Source organism: Dendrobates tinctorius, unplaced genomic scaffold (assembly GCF_039654945.1).
Source record: "Dendrobates tinctorius isolate UK_male_01 unplaced genomic scaffold, ASM3965494v1 ptg000069l, whole genome shotgun sequence".
Lineage (NCBI taxonomy): Eukaryota > Metazoa > Chordata > Amphibia > Anura > Dendrobatidae > Dendrobates > Dendrobates tinctorius.
Window position 1 is genome coordinate 19433709 of NW_027361737.1, and position 22315 is coordinate 19456023.

At 42.3% G+C, this 22315-nt stretch overlaps 1 protein-coding gene across 1 annotated transcript in view; it reads left to right on the plus strand.

Moving 5' to 3' along the window:
• MOGAT1 (monoacylglycerol O-acyltransferase 1) overlaps positions 1-22100 on the plus strand; it is a 46387-nt gene extending 24287 nt beyond the window's left edge. The window contains exons 6-7 of the mRNA XM_073581129.1: positions 10059-10258; positions 20012-22100. Coding sequence (XP_073437230.1) covers positions 10059-10258; positions 20012-20166 — 355 coding nt within the window. The 3' untranslated portion in view covers positions 20167-22100. The remainder of the gene's footprint in view (positions 1-10058; positions 10259-20011) is intronic.
• Positions 22101-22315: the final 215 nt, after the last annotated feature.

The window sequence follows — 22315 nt, forward strand, 5'->3', positions numbered from 1 at the left end:
GGGTAGTTGCATATCGACGCCTGGTTATATTAAAAGGTATATACATCAGATGTCGTTTACATATATTGAGATGGGTAGCTGTAGACGCCTGCTCACATTGCTGTGGGCGATGATGCGGTTTTGTATACATACATATATATCAAGCAGAACGCTAATTATCATGATTAATATAACACATTAAATGAGATCGTCAGACATGAGCTCCTAAATGTAGCGATGTGGGCATACACGCCTGGTCTGTGGAACGTTTGCTGCACATATGGGGTTAAAGTGCAGAGATGATAATATGCCTTAGGTGCAGTGATCGGTGATTGCTGAGAGACTCTCCGTCTAAAGAAATGGGATTGGTGAGTCAGCAGTGACGCTGCATGCAGGCTAGGTGCAGAAACCAATCTAAGCCAGGATGACAGGGGAGCTATGGGGAACCCTGTGTGTGAGGACACGTGATTGGTTAGCATGACGGTGCATCAGAGATCTGGTAACCGATTGGGGCAGCAGAAAATGGGTGGTGTTGCAAGAGGCAATGGGATTGCAGTGGGCGGAGCTTAGGCTCTGCGCGGCAGATTATAAGAGTGGAGACTTATGGAATATCGGTAAGCTATGTGCACCTATATTGGACACCAAATATCGTAGCATCGGGCCTCCTGATGAGCCCTGGAAGGCGAAACGCGTTGAGGCATTCATAAATTGATGGCAGGTGGCGAAAAACGCAGATAAGTACCGCTGTTGCAGCTCTGCGTTTCCCATATATTTTCAATAAGGGGAGACTATTGATGGCATCTTTTAGCTATTTCTATATTGATTTTTGTAAGGGATGCCTCTCCTTGTTGTGTATATAAGAACTAGGCATCATCTGAATTGAGATACCCCACTGGGCTGCCTTGAAGTTTGTCTGTATCTTTTTGTGGGACTTCAATATGCCACTCGATGCCATGTGTGTTCTAATTTGTTTGAGGCATTCATAAATTGATGGCAGGTGGCGAAAAACGCAGATAAGTACCGCTGTTGCAGCTCTGCGTTTCCCATATAAATTTTTCATGAGTGGGAGACTATTGATGGCATCTTTCAGCTATTTCTACATCGATTTCTGTAAAAGATGCCTCTCCCTATTGTGTATATAAGAATTAGGCATGATCTGAACTGAGATACCCCACTGGTCTGCCTTGAAGTTTGCCTGTATCTTTCTGTGGGACTTCAAATATGCCACTCTTTGCCATGTGTGTTCTAATTTGTTTTTAACCTCTCTTTTTGGGACACAGGGTCCTCTATAGAGCAGGTCTGATCTCTGTCTAGAACGAGGGGTTCCCTTACATTGGGTAGAAGGGACCACTAGTGGCTGTAGGGCTTATCAGGGCCCCCAGGGATAGCCATCGTGAGCGGGGGCGCCACAACGTTCCCCCCTTAGGGTGCCAACCTCCGCAGCCAGGCAGGGTACAGCATAGTTACCTAATAGGGACTCGTAGGGGTTACCCTAGTGTGGGTTTAATTTTGAACACTTATTTTTCATTTTTTCTATTACTGTCACATTTTTCCGGTGTGTACCACATCTGTGGTTTTTAAATAATAAAGTATTGTTTTAGGGATTTATATATGAGTTTGATTTGAGAACCCTTAAGGATTATAATTTTCATATTGTGAATATTCGAATCTGGGATGGCTGGTTTCCTTGCAGGTCCTATTAATTTAGATCTGTGGATGGAAGATGCGAATCAGGCATTTAGCATAGCAGGGTCATCTGAGAGCAATACTGGCCCTTTGGCTCTCAAGAATCTATTCAATGAGTTATATGGAGGTTACAAAGAATTTTTGAAATCCTGGTGGGAACTCAGGACACTTGAGAATTATATAAAAAATCGGATAATTCCAAGAGGCTTGAGGATAAACATCAATCCTTCCCCTAGAATTTCCTCACCTGAGTTTATGAGTGTGTGGATGAAGGAATCCATCGAGTCATCCCTTAGATTTATGCAAATTCTGTTGGCAGAAGAAAAAAAGGTACTTGAGAGGGTCATTGGGGAGTTGAATAAATTGATTGAACGAGTCCTGAAGTTTAAAGGGGATCCCGATTTTAATAGAAGGGAGGGGCTATTGCAAACCTCTGTTGAGAGATATCAGGCTCTATTAAAAGAACGAAAGCATCTTCAGTTCCAGAGGGATCTGAGGGACTTTAGTGATAATCAGGTGTTCAACTACCAGAAAGAAAGACAGTCTGAGGCCTCGTCATCTGATATCGATACCTCCGATACAGAAAGGACGGAGAGGGCATTAGGGGGTACACATCAGTATAGAGATACGCTGTCGAAACAAAGATGGCAAGGTGGGAGAGGCAGATCCATGAGAAAGGGAAGAGGGCCACACAGGGGAGGTACACGAGTGTTAACCCCCTTCTCAGGCCCCAATTTGATATCTGGTTCTGGTTCTGCTCAGTCGTATACTCCTACTGTCTCCTCTGCCTCTTTTTTGGAACAGGGTGCGAGAACGGGTTACCAATTAAGAACTCGGTTCAACCAATAAAAGGTCAGATTGTGAACCTGTCCTCGCACGTTCTTACTACGGATGAGCTGAGTGTCCTCTCGAGAGGCCTTAACTTTGTGCCAGTGAATAGGTTCAACTGCTTCGAATGGGTTAAAGATTTGAATTTGTTTTGTAGAAAACTCAAGTGGAAAAAGTTTTTCAGACACAATAGTCGAGAGGCCTGCAAACAACAGGGCCTCAATGAGGAGGATATTGAAGGATATGAGGCGCTCATTGGACTTTTGAATGAAAATGATAGAGTTCCCACTGCTGGGAAGGGCCCCTTTACTACCTTGAGAAATAAAAGTGAAAGGATGCCGCCTGCAGGTGATATGGGAAATATCGATATATTTGCCAGCTTGGTGGAGAGGGACCTGAAGAAATTAGTAGGACCGGAGTGGGAAAATAAGGATAATTTGTTGGCCAGTGAGCGATTAGCACTTGAGGCCTTAAAGAAAAATGATCAAATAGTGGTTAAACCCTCCGATAAAGGGGGTAATATGGTAATTCTGAACCACACTGAATATCGTGAAATGTGCTATACTATACTGCAGGACAATTCAACATATGAGGTGCTAAAAGAGAACCCCATGGCCTCTTATAGAGAGGAACTGCGGCTGATCCTTAATGGGGCCTTAGCAGAGGGTGTGGTCTCTAAGACTGAATTTGACTTTATTCTTCCTAAGTTCCCTTTGGTGGCCACATTTTATGCTTTACCAAAGATACATAAGGGCCTGAATCCCCTGAAGGGGAGGCCGATTGTATCAGGTGTGGACTCGCTGACACAGAATAGTGGCCTGTATATTGACCAGATATTACGTCCCTTTGTGGTTTGTTTGCCGTCATATTTGAGGGATACTTCAGACTTACTGCTAAAATTGGAGGGCGTTCATCTGGAAGGGAATGCTTGGTTGGCCTCCATTGACATAGAAGCACTCTACAGTAACATACCACATGATGTGGGCATTAAAGGCGTGGGACATTTTCTTAGTCAGAGGTCCATAGCGTGTAGAGGGCACAATAGTTTTCTGACCTCCCTTCTGCAGTTTATATTGACCCATAATGCATTCTGCTTTGATGGCAAATTCTACCACCAGCTCAGGGGCACCGCGATGGGGTGCCCTTGTGCCCCTTCGTATGCAAATCTGTTTCTGGGCTGGTGGGAGGAGACTATCGTTTTTGGAGGAGAGGAGAAGTGGTGGCACTGCTTGATTGCTCTGTGGTATAGGTTCATAGATGATGTCTTCATGGTATGGACAGGGGATAAAGATCAATTTGAAGAATTTGTGAGAGAGTTGAATCGAAATAGTGTTAACTTGAGATTTACCTCAGAAATTCAGAAAACGGAAATACCGTTCCTGGACATTAAAATCCAGAAAGATAGGATGGGAGGCATCTCTACTAGTATATTTCGGAAACCTACGAGTACGAACAGCTTACTACATTGGCAGAGCCACCATCCAGTCCCTCTTAAGAGAGGTATTCCGAAGGGACAATTCCTACGGTTGAGGAGGAATTGCTCCAGGAATGACCTGTTCCAGAGGCAAGCTGGGGATATGTTCTGTCGGTTTAAGAACAAGGGTTATCCGCAACATGTTCTAGACACTGCATATGATTTTGCAAGAAAAGCAGATAGGTCTAAATTGCTGCAGAAACGTGAGATTAAAGACTCGACGGAATTAATAAGAGTAATTGGGACATTTGACGTCAACCATCAGGAGGTCAGAAAGGTCCTATCTAAGCATTGGGATGTCCTCAGGTTGGATCCAGATTTGAAGAATATAATTGGCGAGCGTCCCAACATAACCTTTAGAAAGGGTAGATCTATTAGGGACATGTTGGTCCACAGCCAATATAGGAGACCATTGGCTGGTGGTACCTGGTTGGATAGGCGACCATGTGGTTTTTTTAAATGTGGGGACTGCAGTTTTTGTAATTATATGAGACCGGGGAAGTCTTTCTGCAGTGCGAGCACTGGTAGGATATTTTTTCATCGTGGCTTCTCAAACTGCAAAACCACAGGGGTCATCTATATGGCTACATGCTCATGCCCTAAAAATTATATAGGAAAGACCAGGAGAGAATTTAGAAGAAGAGTAGGAGAACATCTTGGAGACATCAGACATAAAAGAGAAACCCCGCTCGCAAAGCACATGTGGATGCATCATAATGGTGATCTGGGTGACATAAAATTCTGTGCTGTAGAAGTAGTCCATGTAAACCCAAGAGGAGGAAATATAGATAAGGTGATGCTTAGGAGGGAGTGTGAATGGATATTCAGGATGGAGTCACTCGAACCGAGAGGGCTGAATGAGCAATTGTCATATGCCTGTTTCTTATGAGCCACAATTGAATTATATGTTCCTTTTCTAGAGGATACCAGCCTCCTTGATTTTGTTCTATTGGTTCCCTGTTGTAGTGGAATCTCTATGTATTGGCGTGGAATATTGTTTATATAGAAAGTCCCTCTTTACTGCCGCAGACATATATTCCCATATGATTCAGGAGCATTTTTGAATCTGAACCCTTGCTGCCTCTTTATATTACTTTGACGGGGCGGTTGCATATTATTTTAGTGTGGATCATCTGTAGATTGCATAGATTATCTGAAGATAGATATCTGTATATTTTTGCCTCACAGTGATTTTCTTGGGAGATTAGATATCTTGAACTTGATGGGGTAGTTGCATATCGACGCCTGGTTATATTAAAAGGTATATACATCAGATGTCGTTTACATATATTGAGATGGGTAGCTGTAGACGCCTGCTCACATTGCTGTGGGCGATGATGCGGTTTTGTATACATACATATATATCAAGCAGAACGCTAATTATCATGATTAATATAACACATTAAATGAGATCGTCAGACATGAGCTCCTAAATGTAGCGATGTGGGCATACACGCCTGGTCTGTGGAACGTTTGCTGCACATATGGGGTTAAAGTGCAGAGATGATAATATGCCTTAGGTGCAGTGATCGGTGATTGCTGAGAGACTCTCCGTCTAAAGAAATGGGATTGGTGAGTCAGCAGTGACGCTGCATGCAGGCTAGGTGCAGAAACCAATCTAAGCCAGGATGACAGGGGAGCTATGGGGAACCCTGTGTGTGAGGACACGTGATTGGTTAGCATGACGGTGCATCAGAGATCTGGTAACCGATTGGGGCAGCAGAAAATGGGTGGTGTTGCAAGAGGCAATGGGATTGCAGTGGGCGGAGCTTAGGCTCTGCGCGGCAGATTATAAGAGTGGAGACTTATGGAATATCGGTAAGCTATGTGCACCTATATTGGACACCAAATATCGTAGCATCGGGCCTCCTGATGAGCCCTGGAAGGCGAAACGCGTTGAGGCATTCATAAATTGATGGCAGGTGGCGAAAAACGCAGATAAGTACCGCTGTTGCAGCTCTGCGTTTCCCATATATTTTCAATAAGGGGAGACTATTGATGGCATCTTTTAGCTATTTCTATATTGATTTTTGTAAGGGATGCCTCTCCTTGTTGTGTATATAAGAACTAGGCATCATCTGAATTGAGATACCCCACTGGGCTGCCTTGAAGTTTGTCTGTATCTTTTTGTGGGACTTCAATATGCCACTCGATGCCATGTGTGTTCTAATTTGTTTGAGGCATTCATAAATTGATGGCAGGTGGCGAAAAACGCAGATAAGTACCGCTGTTGCAGCTCTGCGTTTCCCATATAAATTTTTCATGAGTGGGAGACTATTGATGGCATCTTTCAGCTATTTCTACATCGATTTCTGTAAAAGATGCCTCTCCCTATTGTGTATATAAGAATTAGGCATGATCTGAACTGAGATACCCCACTGGTCTGCCTTGAAGTTTGCCTGTATCTTTCTGTGGGACTTCAAATATGCCACTCTTTGCCATGTGTGTTCTAATTTGTTTTTAACCTCTCCTTTTGGGACACAGGGTCCTCTATAGAGCAGGTCTGATCTCTGTCTAGAACGAGGGGTTCCCTTACATTGGGTAGAAGGGACCACTAGTGGCTGTAGGGCTTATCAGGGCCCCCAGGGATAGCCATCGTGAGCGGGGGCGCCACAACGTTCCCCCCTTAGGGTGCCAACCTCCGCAGCCAGGCAGGGTACAGCATAGTTACCTAATAGGGACTCGTAGGGGTTACCCTAGTGTGGGTTTAATTTTGAACACTTATTTTTCATTTTTTCTATTACTGTCACATTTTTCCGGTGTGTACCACATCTGTGGTTTTTAAATAATAAAGTATTGTTTTAGGGATTTATATATGAGTTTGATTTGAGAACCCTTAAGGATTATAATTTTCATATTACAGCTCTGTGAGGGGCAAGAATCGAAAAATAGCTGTTTGCAAGTGAATGTCTTAGAATTCTTTTAGGCATGTTGCACGGCTTATTATAGGGTCAGACATTGGTTTTTAGGGTTAAACAGTCACTTTCAGCATAAATTGGCAAATTACAAAGCCTCGTCCAAATAGGTTGCACTTTTCAGACGCATTCGTTGGCCACATGACTTTACCTGTAATAATGCCGTTTTACCCACAGGAGCCGCACGCCCATTACCATGGTCCGTAATGTCGCCGGTGTTTTGCAGGTTAACAAGCTGTTTGAAAACCTAACTTATAGTTCCATTGTCTCCTCAACTGGTTTTGTTCTCGCTTGATTCAAATCGACCCCCTCCCCCCAAATTAAATATCATCTTGCAATTCATTTATTTGCTGTAACAAAATACTTACAGCATCTAAGTGGAAATCAGTAGATGTTCCCTCCATTTCAGAAGTAATGAAAAGAATGTTTACCCATAATTCTTTTGAACGTTCTTGCGCTCTAAGACATAATTCTTTAAAAAAATACTATTCCACATGGTCAACCTGGAACCTATTTCTTTCCTCAAGTCAGAATGCCCCCTTTTAGGTTAAAAGCTTTATTATATGCCAACAAATACAAGTACATATTTAACGAAGCAAATTGAAAATTGTTTTATTATAAATATTGTTTCAATAAGCATGATCTTTTCCCATGTCCATACTCTCCACGCTTATCTGTTCCAACCTTCTCCTATGCCCTTTTCTTTCCTTACCCTTCCCTCTACCTTTCCTTACTTTTCCTTCCACATTCTTTTCCTTTTGCATTAACTTCTTTTTCCCTGTTGATTCTCCTTTAAATATATCTTCTTACTTAATAGAACAAGATTTAGATAAGTTACCGTATGTTTTGTTACTCATCTTATTGACTAAAACTATAATCTCCTTCCCAAAAATTATTAAAAAATCCCCAAATATAAAAAGAATATTGTTGAAAACCTAACTGACTCTCTTTATAGGGGCAGCTTCATCCATTTGCAGCTGCCCCAATGTACTCTCCTAATGGAAGGGTTAGTTAAGATGTACGCACCGATATAAAGAAGATATTACGAAAATTCAGACATGTAGAATAATTGTTACAATAATGTCCCCAAAATAATACAGTTGGACAGAAAACTCAAACTAGTAAATAATATTAAAGAAAACAACTGAGTATAATCCAAAAATGTAAATATTAAGAAAAATACTGTATAATGGCATAAAACGAGACTTGCATCAAACCAGTGGTTGTCAAATTCACCCCTAGACTTACATCAAGCCACTGGCTTGATGTAAGTCTCGTTTTACAAATGCTGTTATATGCATGGGAATGATTTTAGCCCCTAGGTTCTTATATTGGTATCCTGTTCCACTTATATCACTTTGATGGGCACATTATTTATTTTGGGTACATTTGGCAAGTTTTTGTATATACATTGAGGCAATACACTTTTTTTTTTTTTGCACATGCATGTAATTTTGTCTTATACGGTAATTATTTAATTTATGCACTTGTCATTATTATAAGGGTTTTTTTTTATTAAACATTTGTATAAGTTCTGACACTTCATATTCCCATCTCCCATGTTTTTGTAGAACTTTTTTTGCACATATACCTCATTCTAATTGCAGATTTTGCACATATACACTCACTGGCCACTTTATTAGGTACACCTGTCCAACTGTGTGTTAAGACTTAATTTCTAATCAGCCAATCACATGGCGGCAACTCAGTGCATTTAGGCATGTAGACATGGTCAAGACAATCTCCTGCAGTTCAAACCGAGCATCAGTATGGGGAAGAAAGGTGATTTGAGTGCCTTTGAACGTGGCATGATTGTTGGTGCCAGAAGGGCTGGTCTGAGAATTTCAGAAACTGCTGATCTACTGGGATTTTCACGCACAACCATCTCTAGGGTTTACAGAGAATGGTCCGAAAAAGAAAAAAAATCCAGTGAGCGGCAGTTCTGTGGCCGGAAATGCCATGTTGATGCCAGAGGTCAGAGGAGAATGGGCAGACTGGTTCGAGCTGATAGAAAGGCAACAGTGACTCAAATTGCCACCCGTTACAACCAAGGTAGGCAGAAGAGCATCTCTGAACGCACAGTGCGTCGAACTTTGAGGCAGATGGGCTACAGCAGCAGAAGACCACACTGGGTACCACTCCTCTCAGCTAAGAACAGGAAACTGAGGCTACAATTTGCACAAGCTCATCGAAATTGGACAGTAAAAGATTGGAAAAACGTTGCCTGGTCTGATGAGTCTCGATTTCTGCTGCGACATTCGGATGGTAGGGTCAGAATTTGGCGTAAACAACATGAAAGCATGGATCCATCCTGCCTTGTATCAACGGTTCAGGCTGGTGGTGGTGGTGTCATGGTGTGGGGAATTTTTTCTGGGCACTCTTTGGGCCCCTTGGTACCAATTGAGCATCGTTGCAACGCCACAGCCTACCTGAGTATTGTTGCTGACCATGTCCATCCCTTTATGACCACAATGTACCCAACATCTGATGGCTACTTTCAGCAGGATAATGCGCCATGTCATAAAGCTCGAATCATCTCAGATTGGTTTCTTGAACATGACAATGAGTTCACTGTACTCAAATGGCCTCCTCAGTCACCAGATCTCAATCCAATAGAGCATCTTTGGGATGTGGTGGAACGGGAGATTCGCATCAGGGATGTGCAGCCGACAAATCTGCGCCAACTGTGTGATGCCATCATGTCAATATGGTCCAAAATCTCTGAGGAATGCTTCCAGCACCTTGTTGAATCTCTGCCACGAAGAATTGAGGCAGTTCTGAAGGCAAAAGGGGGTCCAACCCCTTACTAGCATGGTGTACCTAATAAAGTGGCCAGTGAGTGTATATTAAAAAGGGAATTGTGCAATATTTTGTAACATGGTTTATATACCAGTGGCAGTGTCATTATTTTGTGGTATAGTGGCCTCTGTTATGTGATATAATTTTATTTTATGGTGTTTTTCTGACTAAATATTTACATTTCTGGATTATACTCTTGGTGGTTTTCTTTGGTATTATGTTGAATAATTATGCATTAAACCGTACCCTTGTTCAGTTTTCTACTTCACGGTCAACCCAAAAGGGGAAGATGTGTGAGGTACTACTCTATCGTTTAGACGTGGAAGGCACAACTATGGGTCTACTATAGTCTCAAAACCACTTTGCTTTCCTTTCAGTGCACATTTGGTGCCAGTGTTCTCGTTTGGCGAGAATGAGCTGTTCCTCCAAGTATCCAACCCAAAAGGGTCTCTACTGCGTAGTGTCCAAGAGAAGCTTCAGAAAATCATGGGCTTCGCTCTGCCCCTCTTCCATGCCCGTGGGATCTTCCAGTATAGCTTTGGACTATTGCCTTACAGGAAGCCCATTCACACAGTGGGTAAGTGGCCAAGAAATTCATCCAAGCTTTCTTTTAATATATTTACATCACTTCTTTTAAAACTTGTCTAATAATTTGCTGAACAGGTCCTAGAATTATCGGAATTAATAAAAATCTGCATTTATGCTAATAATGAATGAAAAAAATATATATACGGTACAGACCAAACGTTTGGACACACCTTCTCATTCAAAGAGCTTTCTTTATTTTGATGACTTTTTGATGAAAATTGTAGATTCACTCTGAAGGCATCAAAACTATGAATTAACACATGTGGAAATATATAATTAACAAAAAAGTGTGAAACAACTGAAAATGTGTCTTATATTCTAGGTTCTTCAATGTAGCCACCTTTTGCTTTGATTACTGCTTTGCACACTCTTGGCATTCTCTTGATGAGCTTCAAGAGGTAGTCACTGGAAATGGTTTTCTCCTCACAGGTGTGCCCTGTCAGGTTTAGTAAGTGGTATTTCTTGCCTTATAAATGGGTTTTGGACCATCAGTTGTGTGGTGCAGAAGTCTGGTGGATACACAGCTGATAGTCCTACTGAATAGACTGTTAGAATTTGTATTATGGCAAGAAAAAAGCAGCTAAGTAAAGAAAAACGAGTGGCCATCATTACTTTAAGTAATGAAGGTCAGTCAGTCTGAAAAATTGGGAAAACTTTGAAAGTGTCCCCAAGTGCAGTGGCAAAAACCATCAAGCGCTACAAAGACACTGGCTCACATGAGGACCGCCCCAGGAAAGGAAGACCAAGAGTCACCTCTGCTGCGGAGGATAAGTTCATCCAAGTCACCAGCCTCAGAAATCGCAGGTTAACAGCAGCTCAGATTAGCGACCAGGTCAATGCCACACAGAGTTCTAGCAGCAGACACATATCTACAACAACTGTTAAGAGGAGACTTTGTGCAGCAGGCCTTCATGGTAAAATAGCTGCTAGAAAACCACTGCTAAGGACAGGCAACAAGCAGAAGAGACTTGTTTGGGCTAAAGAACACAAGGAATGGACATTAGACCAGTGGAAATCTGTGCTTTGGTCTGATGAGTCCAAATTTGAGATCTTTGGTTCCAACCACCGTGTCTTTGTGCGACGCAGAAAAGGTGAATGGATGGACTCTACATGCCTGGTTCCCACCGTGAAGCATGGAGGAGGAGGTGTGATGGTGTGGGGGTGCTTTGCTGGTGACACTGTTGGGGATTTATTCAAAATTGAAGGCATACTGAACCAGCATGGCTACTACAGCATCTTGCAGCGGCATGCTATTCCATTCCTGAGGCTGTGTGCTATTTGACCAAGAGGAAGAGTGATGGGGTGCTACACCAGATGACCTGGCCTCCACAGTCACGAGACCTGAACCCAATCGACATGGTTTGGGGTGAGCTGGACCGCAGCGTGAAGGCAAAAGGGCCAACAAGTGCTAAGCATCTCTGGGAACTCCTTCAAGACTGTTGGAGGAAGACCATTTCCGGTGACTACCTCTTAAAGCTCATCAAGAGAATGCCAAAAGTGTGCAAAGCAGTAATCAAAGCAAAAGGTGGCTACTTTGAAGAACCTAGAATATAAGACATATTTTCAGTTGTTCCAAACTTTTTTGTTAATTTATATAATTCCACATGTGTTAATTCATAGTTTTGATGCCTTCAGAGTGAATCTACAGTTTTCATAGTCATGAAAATAAAGAAAACTCATTGAATGAGGTGTGTCCAGACTTTTGGTCTGTACTGTGTGTGTGTGTATATGTATGTATGTGTGTGTGTGTGTGTGTGTGTGTATATAATATAATAAATATATATATATATATATATTTGTATATACACTCATACTCTTATGAGGGTTTTCTCACACTGATTTTATTTTATTAGAGCTTGCTGCAGGGTTCTTAAAAAAATAAAATACATTATACTCCGCTGTCAGATGCTCGCCGCGCTTCTTTTAGTACCACTGAGGTCTCCTTCCAGGCTGTGTTTCCTCTTCCAATGTCATGGCCATGTAGCTGCAGTCAATTACTGGTGGCAGCAGTAACAGTGTTACAGTTGCGGCAGTGATTGACTGAAAAGGGGTTGTACGGAGGTGTTATTTTCCATATCACTGAAAAAATCTGATTCATGGGGAAATTCCGAATTTAAAAAAAAAGGGGTCTCTAGTTCTAGCAGAGGTTGATTACGAATACCCATGAGATCGGTGTATTACATGAACAACCTGTTGATCGCGAAGCACAATGTAATGCTGTATCTGCACCCCGCAACAGATGAAAATAGCATTTAGGTCCCAATTCACTGAGACTGGAGTTTTGCACTTGAACCTTGAAGAAGATCGTGCTGAACTAAGAGGGCACCTTTTAATGAATTTGGTTCATATTCTGCCTGCTGTGCACCACTCCAGGAATCGGACTGGCGTACATTTCTGTCATTTATACCAATCTTTTTGGCGTAAATGATAAATTTGTCGAATTTGCTTAGCCACGCCCTTAATGGGTAAGCTCCACCCACTTCTCAGAGTTGATAGAACTGTCTGGGACTGGTATAAAACCTAGAGATGTGATGTTTCAAACAGTTTGCTGCCAGAATTCTGGTGAAAACTATTAAATAATCCCTTTAGTATTACTAGTGAGTCACAGCACAACTGTCAAAAATAAACTTTTTGCCTGAAATCCATTCACTCGCAGTATGTCTTCTATGTAGTGTACTCCAGATCAAACTTGTCAAGACTTATGGAGGACCTGTCACTAGGTCATTAGCAACCAGTTTTTGCTCTTATTTTGTTTCCGCTGAGTACTACTTTTTATTTTTTATTATTTTTAAAACTCCACCATATGGATCCAGATATTGGCCTTTTTATTTATTCTAATTTTTAATGTCTACAAATGTTGTGCTGCCTACAGAGTACTAATGCAAAGTAGCCCGCAGGGAATCCTATGAACCACACCTGTTTTGGAAAGACCATAAAAATTAACGACTTCAGGCATTCTGACACAGGCAGAAAGTTGCCTCGCCCTCTCAGTTTTGGTAACCTCCTTGAAGGGGTGGCTGATGTAGAGCCAGAGAAGGGGGCTGGCTTAGCTAATGAAGTAATCTGTGCAGCTAACTCCATTCAAACATATCACCAGCTTCATCTCCATAGAAGCTCAGAACTTCCAGGATCATGAGAAGGGCACTATAATAAGATGACCCATGAAGACTAGAATGCAATTCTAGCAATGCATTTTCTGCCATTGGACTACCCTTTAAGCTGACAAATGCCCCATTGGGGGGGCACTGCTAGACCTAATATTAACCAACAGGCCAGACCGCATATCAAATGTAAGGGTTGGGGGTCACTTGGGTAACAGTGATCACAAATTAATAAGTTTTCATGTATCCTTTAATAAGATGTGTAGTAGAGGGGTTACAAGGACACTCATCTGTTGGAAATTTGCTTTCCTGAAGTTTAGAGATGATCTTGGTGGAATTAACTGGGACGATATCCTGAGACATAAAAATACACAAAGAAAATGGGAGACGTTTATTAGCATCCTGAATAGGACCTGTACACAATATATACCGTATGGGAATAAACATGCGAGAAATAGGAAGAAAATACTATGGCTAAATAGAGCTGTAAGGGGCGCAATAAGGGACAAAAATAAAGCATTTAGCGAATTAAAGCAAATAGGTAGTGATGAGGCATTAACTAAATACAGAAGATTAAATAAATTCTGTAAAAAGCAAATCAAGACAGCAAAGATTGAGACAGAGTGACTCATTGCCAGAGAAAGTAAAAATAATCCCAAAATATTCTTTAACTACATAAATAGTAAGAAACTAAAAAATGATAGTGTTGGCCCCCTTAAAAATAGTCTGGGTGAAATGGTGGATGAGGATGAGGAAAAAGCCAATATGCTAAATGACTTTTTTTCAACAGTGTTTACACAAGAAAATCCCATAATAATAATACATTTTATTTCTATAGCGCTGACATATTCCGCAGCACTTTACATTTCAGAGGGGGTTTGTACAAACAATAGACATTACAGCATAACAATAATCACATACAGTAGATTATAACAAAATACCAAGAGGAATGAGGGCCCTGCTCGCAAGCTTACAGTCTATGGGGGAAAAAGGGAGACACGAAAGGTGGGTGGTAACAGTTGCCCTGATTGTTTGGACCAGCCATAATGTTAAGTGTGTAACAGTACAGATACAGTGGGCTGATGGATGCATAAAGCATGTGGGAACATGATGCGGGGAACCTGGTTATGGTAAAACTTTTGGCTGTGCCACACAGGGATAGATTAGGTTAATGTGTTGAGGCGATAGGCCAGTCTGAATAAATGCGTTTTCAGGGCACGCTTAAAATTGTGGGGATTGGGGACTAATCGTATTGACCTGGGAAGTACATTCCAAAGAATTGGCGCAGCACGTGTAAAGTCTTGGAGACGGGAGTGGAAGGTTCTGACTATTGAGGATGCTAACCTCAGGTCATCAGCAGAACGGAGGGTGCGGGTAGGGTGGTATACTGAAACAAGGGAGGAGATGTAAGGTGGTGCTGAGCTATGGAGGGCTTTGTGGGTGAGGGCAATAAGTTTGTACTGGATTCTGGAGTGGATGGGTAGCCAGTGTAATGACTGGCACAAGGTAGAGGCATCGGTGTAACGATTGGTGAGGAATATGATCCTGGCTGCAGCATTCAAGACAGATTGGAGAGGGGAGAGTTTGGTAAGAGGGAGACCGATTAGAAGAGAATTACAATAGTCGAGACGAGAGTGAATAAGAGAAACAGTAAGAGTTTTTGCAGAGTCAAAAGTAAGAAAAGGTCGGATTCTAGAAATGTTTTTGAGGTGCAGATGACAAGAGCGAGCCAGTGATCGAATGTGGGGGGCAAAGGAAAGCTCGGAATCAAGTATGACCCCCAAGACAGCGGGCCTGTTGCTAGGGAGTAATAGTGGAACCACACACAGAAATGGCAATGTCGGGTATAGGTACATTAGAAGAGGGAGGAAACACCAGGAGTTCAGTCTTTGACAGGTTCAGTTTCAGATATAGTGAGGACATGATATTAGACACAGCGTTTAGACAATCGCCGGTGTTTTCTAGAAAGGCTGGTGTGATGTCAGGAGAAGCGTATAATTGGGTGTCATCAGCATAGAGATGGTACTGGAAACCAAATCTACTGATTGTTTGACCAATAGGGGCAGTGTACAAGGAGAAGAGGAGGGGGCCTAGAACTGATCCTTGAGGAACCCCAACAGTAAGGGGAAGGTGAGAGGAGGAGGAACCGGCAAAAGATACAGTAAAGGAGCGGTCGGAGAGATAGGAGGAGAACCATGAGAGAACGGTGTCCTTGAGGCCAATGGAACGGAGCATAGTGAGGAGGAGCTGATGATCCACAGTGTCGAATGCTGCAGAGAGATCCAAGAGAATTAGCATGGAGTAATGACCATTTGATTTAACCGTTAGTAGATCATTAGAGACTTTAGTGAGGGCAGTTTCAGTAGAGTGTAAAGAGCGGAAACCAGATTGGAGAGGGTCGAGAAGAGAGTTATCAGAGAGATAGTGGATCAGACGGGAGTGGACCAGGCGTTCCAGGAGTTTAGAGATGAAGGGAAGATTAGAGACAGGTCTATAGTTAGCGGCACAGTTTTGTTCGAGGGATGGTTTTTTAAGTAGTGGATGTATGATAGCATGCTTAAATGAGGAGGGAAAAATACCAGAAGAGACAGAGAGGTTAAATATTTTAGTTAGGTGAGGGGTGACAGCAGGGGAAAGGGACTGGAGCAGATGTGACGGAAATGGGTCACTGGTGCAAGTGGTTGGGCGAGAAGATGCAAGGAGCCTTCTTACTTCTTCTGTGACTGGTTCAAAATCAGAGAGTGAGCTAGATGCAGTGGGGGAGGGAGGACAGTGCATGGTATGAGGTGATTGAGAGATAATTTCCTGTCGGATCTGGTCAATGTTTTCTTTGAAGTAATTGGCCAGATCGTCAGCTCGGAGCTCCGTGGTTGGGGCCTGTACTCTTGGGTTGAGTAGAGAATGAAAAGTGTCAAAGAGACGTTTCGGGTTATTGGACAGTGACGTGATGAGGGTGTTGAAATAGGCTTGTTTGGAGAGGTGAAGGGCAGTGTTGTATGTTCGAAGGATAAACTTAAAATGGATGAAATCTTCGTTTAGATTGGATTTTCTCCACAGACGTTCGGCGCACCTGGAGCACCGCTGCAGGAAACGTGTTTGCACCGTGTGCCAGGGTTGTCGCCGTCTGCGTTGTGGTGTTCTATTTATAGGGGGTGCAAATTCATCCAGGGCACTTTGAAGTGTTTCATTGTAATGCTTCAATGCAGAATCAGGACATGAGAGGGAGGAGATAGGGGCCAATGAAGACTGCAAGTTCTTCATAAGTTTCTGGGTGTTAATGGCCTGTATGTTTCTATAAGTCTGGACAGTGGGGGTGACCTGAGCAGCCTGGCAGTTCTTGATAGAGAATGAAAGAAGGTTGTGGTCAGAGAACGGGAGAGGGGAGTTTGCAAAATCATCCACTGCACAAAGCCGAGAGAAGACCAAATCAAGGGAATTTCCGTCTTCATGCGTTGGAGAATTAGTAAGCTGCGAAAGGCCAAATGAGGAGGTTAGAGATAAAAGGTGAGTAGCAGATGGTGAAAGGGGAAGAGCAATGGGGATGTTGAAATCGCCCATGATGAGGGTAGGGATGTCACAGGAGAGAAAATGTGGAAGCCAAGTGGCAAAATGATCCAGGAACTGATGGGAGGGGCCAGGAGGACGATACACCACCGCCACTCGCATGGAGAAGGGGTTGTAGAGTCTGACGGCATGGACCTCAAAAGAAGGGAAGACTAGTGAGGGTAGTTGAGGGATAACTTGAAATGTACATTTTGGTGATAGGAGCAGACAAACGCCTCCACCTGCTCTATTGTCTGATCTTGGGGTATGAGAGAAGTGTAGTCCCCCGTATGAAAGAGCAGCAGCGGCAGTAGTGTCTGACTGCTGGATCCAGGTTTCAGTAAGAGCCAGGAGGTTAAGAGAATTAGAGAGGAAAAAGTCATGAATGAAGGAGAGTTTGTTACACACTGAGCGAGAATTCCAAAGTGCACAATTAAGAGAGACAGATGGCAGGCAGGGAATATTGATAAGATTAGAGGGGTTTCTGAGTGTAGCAGATGGGGGGTTTGACTTTCTATAACATGGGGGGCCAGGGTTGGGAGCAATGTCTCCTGCGACTAGGAGAAGGAGGATAGAAAGAGTGAGCAGATGGTTAAGTGATTTGTGAGAGCGTCTCTGATGTTGAATGGTGGGACTGACTGGATCTGTGCTGTGTAGCAATGTGAAAAGAGCGTGAGTGCTATACATAGGAGAGGAAAGGAGCGAGGGGCCAATATGGATGGAGTGTAGAGAGTTAATGGCAGGGCGGTGGATGTGTGTGAATGCAGCGGCCAGGATATAAATTACACAAATGCATATGGTATATATTTGTTGTAATCCAAATGTACAGGGAGTAGATGTATATAAATGTCTTACCTGTCTCCTGCCCTGTGTAACTGCCATGTTATAACTGCCAGTACTTTGATACATGTTCTTAGATTACATGTGCATAAATGCCCACTGCATAAATGCCCTCCCCAAACTATGTCTGAATATATAGGAGGTTAAGGCTAAGATTTTTTTTTTTTGCTCTCTCCCTTCTCGTTAATCAATCACACTAAATTGAGACACCAGGACCCAATAAAATGTTGTGGTCAAATAAACACATGTCCAGCACTACATGGATCATAAAGCACTTTGAAAAGTTTCTTGACCTCACAACATAAGGGGACAAGCAGAGTAAGTTGAAAAAAACTATATACCAGAAATAAGCTTGCATAGTTGAAAACACATAAATAGCATTCAGGATTAACTGCTTGCTGACGGATAACATGATCAGGGATAAAAAATTCTGTTAAATGTCACCTGCTTAACCCAGCAGGAAGTACGGCGGCATCTAAAAATCACTAAAATTGACAAATCCCCGGGCCCGGATGGGATACACCCCTGAGTACTGCAGGAATTAAGCACAGTCATAGACCATTATTTTTAATCTTTAAAGATTCCATAATAACAGGGTCTGTACCACAGGACTGGCGTATAGCAAATGTGGTGCCAATATTCAAAAAGGGGACAAAAACTGAACTTGGAAATTATAGGCCAGTAAGTTTAACCTCAACTGTGGGTAAAATCCTGGAGGGTTTTCTAAGAGATACTATACTGGAGTATCTGGAGAAGAATAACCTCATGACCCAATATCAACATGGGTTTACAAGGGACCGTTCCTGTCAGACTAATCTGATAAGCTTTTATGAAGAGGTAAGTTCCGGACTGGACCAAGGGAATGCAGTGGATGTGGTGTACATGGACTTTTCAAAAGCTTTTGATACGGTGCCACACAAAAGGTTGATACATAAAATGAGAACAATGGGGATAGGGGAAAATGTGTAGGTGGGTTAAGAGCTGGCTCAGGGATAGGAAACAAAGGGTGGTTATTAATGGAGCACACTCAGACTGGGTCACGGTTAGCAGTGGGGTACCACAGGGGTCAGTTTTGGGCCCGCTTCTCTTTAACATATTTATTAATGACCTTGTAGGGGGCATAGAGAGTAGAATTTCAATATTTGCAGATGACGCTAAACTCTGCAGGGTAATTAATACAGAGGAGGACAATTTTATATTACAGGAGGATTTATGTAAACTAGAAGCTTGGGCTGATAAATGGCAAATGAGCTTTAATGGGGATAAATGTAAGGTCATGCACTTGGGTAGAACGAACAAGTTGTATAATTATGTGCTTAATTGTAAAACACTGGGCAAAACAGTCACTGAAAAAGACCTGGGTGTATGGGTGGACGACAAACTCACATTTAGCGGCCAGTGTCAGGCAGCTGCTGCAAAGGCTAATAAAATAATGGGATGCATTAAAAGAGGCATAGATGCTCATGAGGAGAACATAATTTTACCTCTATATAAGTCAATAGTGCGACCACACTTAGAATACTGTGTACAGTTCTGGTCTCCGGTGTATAAGAAAGACATAGCTGAACTGGAGCGGGTGCAGAGAAGAGCGACCAAGGTTATTAGGGAACTAGGGGGTCTGCAATACCAAGACAGGTTATTACATTTGGGGTTATTTAGTTTGGAGAATCGAAGGCTTAGGGGTGATCTTATTACAATGTATAAATATATGCGGGGACAATACCAAGAGCTTTCTAATGATCTTTTTACTCTTAGACCTGTGACGGGGACAAGGGGGCATCCTCTACGTCTGGAGGAAAGAAGGTTTAAGCATACTCACAGACACGGATTCTTTACTGTAAGAGCAGTGAGACTATGGAACTCTCTGCCATATGATGTTGTAATGAGTGATTCCCTACTAAAATTTAAGAAGGGACTGGATGCCTTTCTTGAAAAGTATAATATTACAGGGTATATACACTAGTTTCCTTAATATTGCGTTGATCCAGGGAGCAAGTCTGATTGCCGTATGTGGAGTCAGGAAGGAATTTTTTTTCCCCAATGTGAAGCTTACTTGTTGCCACATGGGGGTTTTTTGCCTTCCTCTGGATCAACATGTTAGGGCAAGTTAGGATAGGAAATGGGTTGAACTAGATGGACTTAAAGTCTTCCTTCAACCTTAATAACTATGTTACTATGTTACTATCTGGCTTGGTCTTTGCTATTGTCTCCTTATCGCTCAGTATTAATATGAATTGTTCTGTATTTGTCCTGAACAGTAGGTAAACCCATCCCAGTGGTGCAGACATCAAATCCAACGCAAGAAGAAATTGAAGAGTTGCATCAAAAGTACCTGAAGGCTCTTCGGGATCTCTTTGAGGAGAATAAGGGGAAGTACGGCATCCCAGAGCAAAAGAGTCTCCTCTTCACATGACCTCCATAATAAAGCTCTGCTTGTCGCACTGGAACCACTAGGATATATTGATGCTGAACCTCTTTGCTTCCTGTATGGACTCCTCCCTGGAGATCAGTAGGTCTGCAACACTAGTACTCAACGGCAGCAATGCTATAGCTGTTCTCCATAATGTGCAAGCCACTGTTTCTGAAGATAATATAAAATATATATATTTTACCTGTGGATTTGCAAAATCCTGTGGCCACCATATCATTCATTCCAAGGTACTTAAAGGTGTTGTCTGGTACTTTCTAGTGATGGCCTTTCTTCAGGATAGGTCATCGATATCAGATTGTAGGGAGTGCGAAATCCGGCACCCCCACCGGTCAGCTGTTTTTGGTGCTGGTAGCATCCAGAAGTGCTCAGTTGTAGCACAGAACTACACAGCTCTGACGAGTGGCCAGGATTGCGGGCAGCACATCCACACCCATCCATCTGGATAGGAATGGATCTACAGAACCGCGCTGCAGCCAACAAGGCTGTGTAGTTCTGCTCCACTTCGTGCTGCACTGAGCACAGCTGATCAGTGGGGGTGACGGGTGTCCCACCTCCAACAATCTGATATTGATGACCTATCCTAAGGAAAAGCCTTCAATATAATGTACCGGACAACAGTTTAAAGTATTCCATAAATGATTTTTTGCTGTAAGTTGTCAGGAAATCTTTGGACTGAGAGAATTTTATATCATAAGTTACACAAGGTGATCTATACACATTCGCCAATGCTTCATGTTCATTGCTGCAGTACTTGTCTGTTATTGATTCTGGCAATTCTGTTATTTTGCATGAGAAATTCAAGGTCTTTTTTTTTTTTTTTTTGTTTAAAGTAGATCCATCCTGAAACTATGGGGCCAGGTCTTCCCTGCCATAGTCCGAGCAGCATAAAAAATATTATGTCGTTTATCCAATCAAAGAACACAGCGGACTCCTAGGTATAAGATGTATTAATGAGGGGATCTCTCCCCCGACTTCTTCACCATAATTGGACTATGTATTCAGTTGCTTAGAAACCAGGCCTCAATCACAGCTGAGAGGAGCGTGCCCTCATAAAAGCACCAGACTCGCCATTGTGTTCCCTGTATTGTTTAATTGTGCCATTTGACTACTAAATGCAATTTTTTGTGCATTTTTGGCTAATGGCAGGACACAGCTGCCCCAATATTAGACGGCACTTACATGGGGGGAGCAGTCAGATGACAGATCCACTACAGTGGCTGTAACACTCTTAATATAACAGTGAGGAGTTATGTCTCAGTAGCTATTGGGCTTAGCATATGTAAACTGTACAACTATAACCAGCATTCATTTTAGGTTGTTTGCACAGTGTTCTACTATTTTACATGCACTTTATGAATATAAATCTATAACTTGTTTTCGATATATAGGATAGTCCTAAAAAATATTATTCTGTAAAAATGACCTTGTCTAGTGTACTCCCTCCACCATCCACTAGGTGGCGCACTTCCCCATACAAGGAGTTTCTATGTGTTACACTGCCCCATTACATTGGGTTGGGACAATTTTACGATAATGAACAGTACATTGTATTTATGAAATAATGCATTATCATATGAACTTTTGGAATAATAAAGGAATACTCTCGTTGAAAAAATGTGGAGCATTTAATTTACCATATGCTGGAAGCGTTATATCCGTGTTGTACTAGGACACCTGTTACCTCCGCCATGTACAGTGTAATGTGGAAGAGCACAGCACAATGTGATTTACTGTATTTGTACAAATGATTCTATTTTTCTATTTATGAGTTACACTTCTGCCGAATAGTATGACTGCCTAAGAGGACATTATATTGTATGAGCCAATGGTTGTCACTCACATCTGCTCCATTATGCTATGTATTAAGAGTTATATTGGAATAATACAACTGTATAATAAAATCCTTTTCTGGAATACTTCTCTGTAAGTGTCATGTATATACATTACATAGGTCGTAATGTTTTGCATTGTAAAACGTCAGGATCCTTTGAATGCTTTGCTGTATGTTGCAGTATACAGGCCTACAAGCGCTCCAGTTATATAAAGAGGTTAATGCAAATTTACTGAGGCTATACTTACACCAAAATGAGTAGGTGCAAGGCACCAGAGCCTCACCTTGTTCTCATTCATC